This window comes from Colobus angolensis, unplaced genomic scaffold (genome assembly GCF_000951035.1).
Source record: "Colobus angolensis palliatus isolate OR3802 unplaced genomic scaffold, Cang.pa_1.0 Scaffold18, whole genome shotgun sequence".
Taxonomy (NCBI): Eukaryota; Metazoa; Chordata; class Mammalia; order Primates; family Cercopithecidae; genus Colobus; species Colobus angolensis.
Genome location: NW_012114932.1, coordinates 9870267 through 9882736, shown reverse-complemented (window position 1 = coordinate 9882736; position 12470 = coordinate 9870267). Strand labels below are relative to the sequence as shown.

Below are 12470 nucleotides of genomic sequence, written 5' to 3'. Positions count from 1 at the left end.
AACACCTGACCTCAGGCGATCCACCTGCCTCCGTCTCCCAAAGTGCTGGAATTAGAGGCATGAGCCACTGCACCCAGGCAAGATTTCATAATTCTAACAACAATTTCCTATTGACTATATAATGAACCTTCTCTCCGAGGCCCTCTGTATGGTAAGGGAGGCAAGACTGATGTACAGAAATAATATATATATCAAAATATCATGTTGCATATCGTAAACATAAACAATTTTTTAAAAAGGTAAATTTTAAAAAGAAATATACAATAGGTTTATCTAGCCAAGATTAATAATCTTTACAAAGCTTTCAAGAAGCAAAAAACAAAATTTATCAAGAACTACATTTAAAATAAATCTCAGGCCGGGCTTGGTGGCTCATGCCTGTAATCCCAGCACTTTGGGAAGTCAGGGTGAGTGCATCACTTGAAGCCAGGGAGTTTGAGACCAGCCTGGCCAACATGGCAAAACTCCGTCTCTACTAGAAATACAAAAATTAGCAGAGTGTGGTGGTGCACACCTGTAATCCCACCTACTCGAGAATCTGAGGCACGAGAATCGTTTGAACCCAGGAGGCAGAGGTTGCAGTGAGTTGAGATCACGCCACTGCACTCCAGCGTGGGCAACAGAGCGAGACTCTGTCTCAAAAAAATTAATTAATTAATTAAATTAAATAAATATCATTTAAAAATATGCATTTCCCAATTAAAACATTTATATGGATTCTACCAGAATCTGCAGGATTTTATAGCACTACTTACCAAAAGTTGTTCCACCAGCTTCTTCACATTTTGTCCCATTTCTGGGGATTGTGATCCACTACATGCTAGTTTTATTAACATTGCAAGGAAGTTCTTGCATTTCTTCACATTTTCTAGCATTATCTAAATATGAAAATGTAAATATAAGCAAACACAAGTGTTAGTGAGCAAACAATTCAAAAAATCTTGCAAGGAACAAGATTTATATAAGGTGTAAGTAAGAGCTTACCGGAGAAAGATTAACCTGAACAGCTGCTGAGTTCTCTGCTTTAAGATTGGGCTCATTTGAAGGAGTGGATGATGCTCCCAAACTTGAAGGCTTCAGGGTAGTTACAGTATTCAGTGGCTTTCCAGGAGTAACTGTGACGACACTGGTTGGCACAGTCACAGACTGAAATTAAAGGTATTAAATATTTAGGCATGTATTACTATGACACATTAGTGGGTGCCTCATTTCACACTCATCAGGCAAGTTAATTTTGACATCTGTGGTTTTATGTTATGCTCTACTAGTCTAAGGTAATATAACACAGTTCTAGGAACTCTTAAGTCTAGCAGATCTGGGTTTCATTCTCACCACATCTATCTACTATTTCATTACCACCTACCAAGTGTTGACTGCAGGCAAGTTACTTAATCCTGCTAATCCTGATTACTCTGCAAAAACAGGGATAGCAATGGTACCTGCTGTCCTAGGATTTTTTTGTGAAAAACAGTGCTAAAGCAAATTAAGTCCTCAAAAAATATTATTAACACTCCAAGAAGTATTTGAAAGTCTTTATGAGAACATAGAATACTCTGCTTTTTCTTAAGAACAGAGCAGAGCAATCTACTTATTATCTAACATTCAGATAAACTGCTTTTATGTAGACCATTAAAGTAAGCATGAAGAATATTATAAAATGTGGTATCTTCACACTGAAAAGAATTTCAGTTGTTTCCTCTACCTTCTATCAAAATGAGGTGTGACTCTAGCACCACCTACAGGACAAAAACCTCATACAAGAAATCACAAGTCAGGAATTTAGAAAATCACATTGAGATAAAGCAACAATCTTATTTTAAAGACAAATACTAAAAGTTAAGAATATAATAAAAGTTTGGGGATCAGGAATAAGGAATAGTATTTACATACAATTCACACAGAAAACTGAACAATGCACCATCATTTAATTTAAATGTCTATGTTCTACAAGCATGCAACACAAAAAGGTCAAGTTGCTATCACCTTCAAGAAAACTTCCTTGTATAATAGACAAAATAGGTGAATTTGAATGTACGACAAAATCTCCCACATTAGAGAGACTGGAACATATATTAGACAAGAATGTTCTGAGGGTAAAAAATGGGAAGGAGGACAAGTGCAGTGGCTCACACTTACAACACCAGCACTTTGGAAGACTGGGCCAGGAGGATTGCCTGAGGACAGGAGTTCGAGACCAGTCTGGGCAACATAACAAGACCCTGTCTCCAGAAAAAAATTTTCTTTACAAACGGGAAGAACATTTAAAATGCTGAGAATTGACAAGAGAGGGGTGGGGACACATGGTAGCCCTAAGGTGGGTTTGGGGTATATGGGCCTTCATTTTACTATTATTTTTTTCAACAGCAAACATATTACATATGTGTACATATTACATGTAGTCTTTTGTTTGCATGTATATTTCATATTAATGCATAATAAAAATATTAAATACCATATACTAACACATTTGAAACAAAACCAAAAGGGTTTTTGGAAAAACATGAAGTGACAAAATTAGCACAAAACACAGAAACTGGAATAGACAAATTAAAGATATTGAAATGATAAACAAAAAGACCTCCCTCCCTCAAGTCTCCAGGCTCAGATACTTTCCATGTGATTTTTCCACACTTCTGCCTAACTCCTGTCTTAGACAACATGTTCCAGAAAACAGAATAACGAAAGCTGTTCAGTTCATTTTATGACAAAGGCTATAACATATTTCAATACTGAATAAGGATAATAGAAGAAAAGTAAACTAAAAGCTCACCTGGCAAAAACTTTAATAAGATTTTTAAATTACTGATTAATGATGAGGACTAGAACTAACAATGAAGTTTTTAACAAAAGAGAAAAAATTAAAAATTACACCTTAGTACAATTTTGTTAAATATAGATAGAGCCTCAAAGGCAACATTCAAAAGGAAGTCTCCCTCCTTTTCATAGCCTTAGTCCTGCTCTCCAGAGACAACGACCACGCAGTTTCTTCTGAATTCTTGTGGAGATTTTCTAATAAATTTTTAGTTTTCTGTACAGTAAATAAGCCTCTTTCTTTAGTCTGTCTTATAATCAGTCATTAACTCTCTCCATAATTAAGAAAGTGTAATCTGGAATTTTAGCTGGCGGTTATGATCACCTCTGAGAACTGATGGGACAGGTTCCATGGGGGCGTACTGTCCCCTCCCTCAGGAAGCAAGCTAAAGTTCAACTGAAATGTGAGTTTAGGAAAAACATCCTATTATTTGTAAGAAGAGGGGACATTTATGGAATTCTTTTTATCCTGTCTCCGATAAAAAAAATCTGTCCTTCATAACACTTTCTAGTATAGCTACTACTTGTATCTCACCACAGGGGTCCCCAACCCCCGTACCGCGGGCGGGTATGGGTCTGTGGCCTGTGAAGAACAGGGACACACAGAGGCAAGTGAGCATTATTGCCTGAGCTTTGCCACCTGTCAGATCAGCGGCGCCATTAGAATCTCATAGCAGCGTGAACCCTCTCGTGAACTGCACATGCAGGGGATTTAAGCTGCACTCTCCTCGTGAGAATCTAATGTCTGATGATCTTCATAGACGCAACCCGGAAGACACGGTGAAAGTCCCAGAAGAATCGCCCACACGCCTGCCCACTGGGAGGAGGGGTGGAGCCTCGGGAAGATCAGCCCTTTGCAAGGGGGAGGAGCCTGGCCTCTCCTGTTCCTGTGTGGTGACCCCGAGATTCAATTTGTGAGATGGGGACCTGTTAACGGGAACCCCTCTGGCTTTGCTGAGATTTTTTTTTCCTTTTTTGCCTAATAAATGCCATTTCCCCTCACCCTTCAAAGTGTTTTCTTTTTGTTTTGTTTTGTTTTGTTTTGTTTGAGCCTCAGTGTCGCTCTGTCACCCAGGCTGAAGTGCAGTGGTGCGATGTCGGCTCACTGCAATCTCCAACTCCCTGGTTCAAACGATTCTCCTGCTTCAGCCTCCTCAATAGCTGGGATTACAGGCGCCTATCACCACACCCAGCTCCTTTTTGAATTCTTAGTAGAGACAGGGTTTCACCATGATGGCCAAGTCAGTCTCGAACTCCTGATCTCAGGTGATCCACCCGCCTAGGCCTCCCAAAGTGCTGGGATTACAGGTGTGACCCACCGTGCCCAGCCCAAAGTGTCTTAAACTCAATCACAACTCTGCCTTTGACTCAATAGACCAGCCAATAGTAACTTCAATGCTTTGCAAGGCTGCACTGACTGACCGGCATGTTTTGAGGACAGGAGGAAAACGGACTGAAATATATGTGAAATAAACGTGTGAAAATCAATTCTACACAGAGCCAATAAAATGAGTTGTATGGAAATTGAGAAGATGAAATAGCATTTTAAGGAGGGTCATTTTCTGTACCTGTCTGAAAGAGCAATCACTTTAGGTATGTTCATATTTAATTAGAAATACTATTCATTTGCACATTAGATTCCAACCTAACAATGGGCCAAACTACATCTTCATCAAATACAACATAAAAGTGAACACAAGATTTCTAACTAGTCCTTGTGTTATATTTATTAGACTAAGCCTAATAGGAAAATAATTCCAAAATTTCTTAACACACACATTCGCCCTTACAGTCTGACAATCAAGTACAAGGAGTTGTAGCTTCTCTCATTTTTAAGTTCTAGCTCCTTATTTCCATGTCTAAAACTGAGACGCTTATCCCTTAAAGTGGACAGATATCATTAACTTCATTCTTTACTAATTTCCACTGCTCTAGGCTACCACTAAGGAGTAGCCCAACTTAAAATATGCATCAACCTAAAATAGGAAAAATAAATGGTCCACACAAAAATATCAATGACAGATTAGCATGAGCATTTTAAGATACCTACGGACATGAGGAAACACACAAATTTCAATTATTTCTATTGTGACAAAGTCACAGGCATGTACTAACACAATGTAATACTCCATGGTTCCATAGTTTGAAGCCTACACTCATAGCTGAAAGAAATTCTAAGTTTTAGTTAAAGCTTAGTAAAGATTTTCCCCCTCATCTGAATTCACAGACTCCAGGTTGTCTCTTTTATAAAAACTACTAATATAGGCTGGGTGCAATGGCTGATCCTTATAATCCCAGCATTTTGCAAGGCAGAGGCAGGAGGATTTGCTTGAGCCCCAGTAGTTCAAGAACAGCCTGGGCAACAGAGTAAGACCTCATCTCTATTTTTCAAATAAAGTAATTTTTTTAAAAACTACAAATATAATTAGTGTTCACTGACCATGATTACTAAGTAAATGAACACAAGCTTTCACGTTCTAGAACTATTAAGACTGTAACAAATATTTAGAGAGCACAGAAATAGAACTGTGGCTGTAGCTGACAGGGGACAGATTAAAGTCCATGGATGTGGAGAATCCCTGATACACTCTAAGAAGTAATATCCAAGAAACACACTTTACCACTAAACTGGCTCCCACAAGGGCCCTGAAGAAGTAGTGCAGTGGAGTTCCTTCAGTTATCCCAGCACAACATAATTTGCTCTCTGTGTCCTGAAGAGCCATAATGTACAAATGGCAATCTTAAGTATCTAAGATCATGTTGCTAAGTATGTTTTCTCTCTGCAATATATTTTTTTAATCTGTGGTGTCATTTATGTACTGAATCTTTAAGAACTATATCCAATGAAAAACTGATATACTCGAAGTACTGATAGTCTGAAGTGGTTAACTTCTTCATAAAACAATATGATAGTAGCTATCAGTAGGTCTAAATTTATATTATTTGGCTCAATAATCTCCTCAGAATTTATCCTAAGGAAAAAAAAATACAGTAAGTTTTGAGATAATCAGTACATAGGTCATTAAGAACAGTTTCCAGAGTCAGACAAAGGCTCAAATCCTCACTCTGCCACATACTAGCAGAAATCAGGCAAGCTTCTTAACCTTCATATAAAATGGAGATAACACTTTCTTATAGTATAGTCACAAGGATGAAACGAGATGATGAATGTAAGGCACCTAAAAAAGTGTCAAGCATGTTAAGTGCCAACAAATGGTATTAGTAGAAAAATAGTATGTTTAAAATCAGATTCACTGCTCATCATTTCTGTTAGAGGAAAAGAATGTGAGCAGTATGGTTAAAGTTTGTAACACCAAAAGAGGGTCTGATCCACTAGCATGGCATTCCACATAGCATGCTCCAAGAAGATGCATAGTCCCAGGACTATTGGATCCACTGGTTTTATCACATGTCTTGACTCAGAGACCAGGAGTCTAGTAAAATTTTAGAACAGCCTGCAAGAGGTACAGGTGAAGTACAAACATAGAGGCAATACTCTATGAATATGGGATTCCATCCTCCAAGACTCAGCATACTAACTGAATCAAAAATTTCCATATGGTACTACGTCCCCAATAGGACAAACCCATAGATCAAGGAATCAAGGAAAAGCAGCATGAATGGTCCCACTTATCATCACTCACAACAAAGACTCACCGGAGGACATTTTGTTTCGCATTTCTGCCCACAGGAAGCAAACACCTCCACCAGAGGACAAAGCAAGAGTTCCTATAGACACTAAAAACAGACACTGAGTTGGGTGCGGTGGCTCATGCCTGTAATCCCAGGACGTTGGGAGGCTGAGGTAGATGGATTACTCGGTCAGGAGTTCAAGACCAGCCTGGCCAACACGGTGAAACCCCGTCCCTACTAAAAATACAAAAAATCGGCTGAGCGTGCTGGCACATGCCTATACACATGCCTATAATCCCAGCTACTTGGGAGGCTGAGGCAGGAGAATCGCTGGAACCCAGGGGGTAGGGGTTGTAGTGAGCCAAGATCGCACCACTGTGCTCCAGCCTGGGTGATACAGCGAAACTCTGTCTTCAAAAATAAATAAAATAAAATAAAATAAACACTATGGCTGCACTCTGGTTCCTTATAACCATGATCCAGCAGGAAAGAGAAGAGTAATTATCTTCAGAAGAGTAATTGACTCCCATCATCTGGAGGAGGTAGGGTTGCTATTACACAATGGAGGCAAAAAGAAGTATGTGTGGTGAATCCATGTGATTCAGAAGATTCACTTAAATGCCTCCTTATATTTCCTTGCCCAACTGTAATGATAAATAGACAAGTGTAGCAACCCCGACCTCAAATGAAGATGGTTATTAAGACCACAGATCCCTCAGGGATGAGGGTCTGGTCATGTTATCACTTAAGTTAACGAAGACCAGTATAGCTGGTAGTTGAGGGTGAAAGGAATCTAGGAAGGGAGAGTGGAAGAGGGAAATAATTAATATCAGGTGCCACCAGAAACCAGCTGCAGCAGTGGGGACTGTAGTTCATCGTATTAACCTCCTCTTTGTTTCCCCAAAGAAGAAAACCATGAGAATCCCAGAACAGCTGATCTCCAACATGTATGAAGAAACAGATCCAAGTGATGCAAGGAGTAGCCTGTGATGAACCACGACAAGGAGTGATATGTACTGTCCTAACTCGCTGCTAGGAATGATATTAGACAGTCTCCACTTATCAGTTCCCTCAGGCTTCCCTCAGCTGCAGAGGATCACCCTGCCCAAAGGTAACTTTCCCAGGAAAGTCCACATCCAATGACTGAACAGAGAGTAGGAATTAAACCCAGCCAACCATGTTAGCCCACAGTGGGACAATGCTGACAGGCCATATATGCTCCAAAGTTCTCCACTAGGTTGGCTAAGGCTTTATTGGGCCTGCATCTAGTTCAAACTCTTACCTACTCTCCTTTCCTTCCATGGGTATTTATCCCTATATATCCCAAATTTTATCTCAGCACCTGCTTCCAGATACTGCAACACATGGCTATAATTAGGCAGATTTGTATTAATTTAATACACTTAAGTAAAACTGGTATTCCAAGAATATACACAATGTTTATCTTGTTTCCCATACCTCCAACAGTTCCCAGTTTGGTAAGTGCCATCATGTATCACTGAATTGCTATCTTCAATGTCACATATTAACTTACATATCTAACAGGAAATAACTAAATGATTTTTTTTTTTAAGTTAAGAGAATAACCAGTGCACGAATGACCAGTACAACTTACTTGTACTGAGGAAGGCTTCGGAACAGTGGTTACCACAGTAGTTCCTATTTGTGCCAATTTTTTAACAGGTGTCACCGCCACTTTCTTGATTAATTGTGAGCTAGAATTCTTGGCGGTGGAGGGGAGCAAGATAACACAAAGTCATTAGCGTTAGTAATTTAAAATCAGTACTATCGTGAACATTAGAACACTTTATGACAGCAAATGTATTTGTTATGACTGGCATTATAACCTTATGTGTTTTATGCACATTCTGTACTACAAACCTAACTGAACTGATCAGCTGCCCAGATGACACTCATTTCATATTTCTAAGGTGGCAACTGATTCAATAAATAACCCATTTATCTGAAATTTCAAACTAAATAAATATTACAGTATTCAACACTAAAATATTAATCTTGACTCTTTGGTTCATACAGAAAAAATATAGATTCTTATGTAATATTTAATTATAAACAAAAACCTGCTAACCTCTATTCTCAACCCATAGTCGTTAAGCCAAACTACAAAGGGAAGGAGTAGCTATTATTGACAGATATGATAACAGAGATAATGACTGTTTCAGGACCTAGAATCAAATTAGTAGGGCACAAAAATGAAAAACACTGGCAGAGAATGATTATTACAACAAAAAACAATGCAATCTGTCATTACAATGAGCCTGAGTCATCAAGAAAAATGCTAAACTACATTCAGCATTTTTTATTTAAGTAAAATACCCATTAAAAATATATATATAATTTTTTTTTTTTGAGACAGAGTCTCGCTCTGTCACCCAGGGGTACAGTGGTGTGATCTCGGCTCACTGCAAGCTGTGCTTCCTGGGTTCACGCCATTCTCCTGCCTCAGCCTCCCAAGTAGCTGGGACTACAGGCACCCGCCACCATGCCAGGCTAAATACTTTGTATTTTTAGTACAGACAGGGTTTCACCGTGTTAGCCAGGGTAGTCTCGATCTCCTGATCTCGTGATCCACCCACCTCGGCCTCCCAAAGTGTTGGGATTACAGGCATGAGCCACTGCGCCTGGCTCCATAAAAATGTTTTTAACTCTATCAAACAAGACAAGCTTCAGTTATCTAGAAAGATCACCATGAATGTAAAATAAGTCATTCTAACAATGCCAAGTTAATGAAATGCAGCAGATATCTGTATTTCTTAAAGATAATTTCTATAAGATACAAATAAAAATGAATACTATAGGCCGGGTACGGTGACTCACACCTGTAATCCCAGCACTTTGGGAATCCAAGGTGGGCAGGTCACCTAAGGCCAGGAGTTCGAGACCAGCCTGACCAACATGGAGAAACCCCATCTCTACGAAAAATACAAAATTAGCCAGGTGTGGTAGCACATGCCTGTAATCCCAGCTACTCAGGAGGCTGAGGCAGGAGAATCGCTTGAACCTGGGAGGCGGAGGCTGCAGTGAGCCGAGATCGTGCCATTGCACTCCAACCTGGGTAAGAAGAGCGAAACTCTGTCTCAAAAAAAAAAAAAAATTACTATTTTATCAAAATTTAAAATTAAAGCAGAACTGGCTAAGCACAGTGGCTTACGCCTGTAATCTCAGCACTTTGAGGCTGAGGAAGGCAGATCACCTGAGGTCAGGAGTTCAAAACCAGCCTGGCTAGCATGGCAAAACCATGTCTCTACTGAAAACACAAAAATTAGTCGGGCGTGGTGGCAGGCACCTGTAATCCCAGCTACTCAGGAGGCAGAATTATTATATTCTTTCCATTTAAGATGCAAATAGGCCAGGTGCAGTGGCTCACATCTGTAATCCCAGCACTTTGGGAGGCCAAGGCAAGAGGATTGTCACAAGTCCAAGAGTTCAATACCAGCCTGAGCAACAAAGTGACATGCTGTCTCTGCAAAAAGTAAAATTAGTCGGGCATGGTGGTATGCAGTTGTGGTCCCAGCTACATGGGAGCCTGAGGCAGGAGGATTACCTGAGCTCGGGAGCTTGAGGCTGCAGTGAACCAAGTGAGCCATGTTCACACAACTATACCCCAGCCTGGGAGACAGAGTGAGACCCTGTCTCAAAAAGGATGGAAAGAACCATCTGAACATTCCTTTAAGGACATAAAATCTGAATATAAAGACTGAATGTACTATTTTGGCAATTATCAGAGGACAAAACCAAAAATCTTTATTAAATTGACATATTCAAGGGAAGCTGACTTAAAAAGCTAAGCAGAATCATGTCTTACATTATTGTTTACTAGCAAACATATACACAACATTTATATGAAAATTACAGCTGAGAAACAAAGAAAGATGAAAAATATTTAAGGTATATTACCGGCACTGTACAGATTTTGACTGTTTGAGGATTCGCTGGTACTGCTGGCCTTGAGGTTATGTTACTTGTCGTCTCGGCTCTTGTTACAGCTTGCTGAGGAGATACCAACATCAACTGACCACTGTTACTTTTAATCAAAACGGTTCCTATATTTAAAAAAGGGAAAAAAAAAGTGACCTCTGAGCCAATAAATACAGCATAACCATCACATATTTTCTTCTCCCATTTCTTTCAACACTTTAAAATGATGTCTTCAGTACATAGTGAATTTCATGTCTGCTACTTACATACAAAGATGAACAAATGTTTTTACTCCAAGCTATTTAAAAATGTAAAATCTATGAATACAACGAGATGTTCCTGAAGAAAGCAAAACACTTTTCCTTCATGACATCAAAACTATCTATAGAGCTACAGTAATTAAGATGGTGTGGTTAACGGCATAAGACTGAATAAGCTGACCACTGGAATAGAATAGAGAACCCCCAAATCAACTCATGCAGATATGTCATATCACATTTTCCTAAAAGGCTCTGTAGATTCATGAGGAAAGGAGAGACTATTCAGTAAATGGGGCTGGTCAATTAGCTGGTCTATATGGAAAAGATAAAATTTGAGAAAGAAAAATATATATAAATGTGAGCCCTTTAAAATTATCTCCCCCAGAGAGGCATTAAAATGAGACAGCAATTAGGTCTTACTCCCCTTTGCTACATAATCAATCCTCTCTTGAAACTGCTTGCTGTAGCCACAAGTAACTTGAAAGTAACCTAACAATGCCACATGCCAGATAACATAAACCACACTCTATAGTTCAACAAGGTATAACCAATCAACGTTATTTCTGCAAACCAATGAGGATTCCTGACAAATAACTCTTTTTTTTGAGACAGAGTCTCACTCTGTCGCCTAGGTGGCTCACTGCGCTCACTGCAACCTCTGCCTCCCGGGTTCAAGAGATTCTCCTGACTCACCCTCCCAAGTAGCTGGGATTACAGGCATGCATAACCATGCCCGACTAATTTTTTTATATTTTTAGTAGAGATGGGGTTTTGCCATGTTGGCCAGGCTGGTCTCAAACTCCTGACCTCAAGTGATCCTCCCACCTCAGCCTCCCAAAGTGCTGGATTACAGGTGTGAGCCACCACATCTGGCTGACAAGTAACGTTTTAATCAATCCATTCTTTATCCCCTTTTTTGCTTTTAAAAACCTGTTTGTTACAAAGGCACTCCCCAAGACAATTTGTGCGTTCTGGGCAGCTGTACTCAACGTTGGCCCAAATAAACTCCCTATATTAATTTGGCCTCAGCTTCTTTCTTTTAGGTTGACAATTTGGTACAACTAACTACTTTCTTCAATTTTACATGACTGTGCAAAATTTATTTCCATTTGCGTATCCTGTAACTCAGTATTTGTAACCTAAAGTAATTCTTGGCCAGGCTTGGTGGCTCACGCCTGTAATCCCAACACTTTGGCAGGCTAAGGCAGGAGCATCTCTTGAGACCTGGGGTTTGAGACTACCCTGGGCAACAAAGTGAGACCCTGTCTCTACAAAAAAAATTTTTTTAATTAGCCAAATGCAGTGGGTGTGTGCCTGTAGTCCCAGCTACTCAACAGACTGAGGCAGGAGGCTCACTTGAGTCCAAAAGTTCAAGGTTGCAGCAAGCTATGATGGTGCCACTGCGCTTCCGCCTAGGTGACAGAGCACAACACTGTGTCTTAATATAAATAAAATCTCTTTAAAAAAGTATTTTGTGTCAAAAGGAGGCACAAATAAAAATATTCATAGCTGGAGTTCCATTTCCAGAATGGTGGCAAGAGGATCTCTACAACCCTGTTCCCCAGTAAAATAGGCATAACTGGTGAAAATATTTTTATAAAACAACCATTCAAAGTTTTTGGAAACTGGCCAGGCATGGTAGCTCATACTTGTAATCCCAGCACTTTGGGAGGCCAAGGCAGGCAGATCACTTGAGGCCAGGAGTTTGAGACCAGCCTGGCAAACATTGTGAATCCCTGTCTCTCCTGAAAAAGACAAAAATCAGCCAAGCGTGGTGGCAGGCACCTGTAATCCCAGCTACTACTCAGGAGGTTGAAGCACAAGAAT

At 39.8% G+C, this 12470-nt stretch overlaps 1 protein-coding gene across 2 annotated transcripts in view; it reads right to left on the bottom strand.

The window, feature by feature from the left end:
- The window catches only part of TAF4B (TAF4b RNA polymerase II, TATA box binding protein (TBP)-associated factor, 105kDa), a 167331-nt gene that overhangs the window by 118877 nt on the left and 35984 nt on the right, over window positions 1-12470 (bottom strand). For both annotated transcript variants that reach the window (XM_011939288.1, XM_011939289.1), the window contains exons 2-5: window positions 10363-10508; window positions 8060-8167; window positions 985-1146; window positions 756-878 (exon numbers count right to left, since the gene is read on the bottom strand). In XM_011939288.1, coding sequence (XP_011794678.1) covers window positions 756-878; window positions 985-1146; window positions 8060-8167; window positions 10363-10508 — 539 coding nt within the window. The remainder of the gene's footprint in view (window positions 1-755; window positions 879-984; window positions 1147-8059; window positions 8168-10362; window positions 10509-12470) is intronic.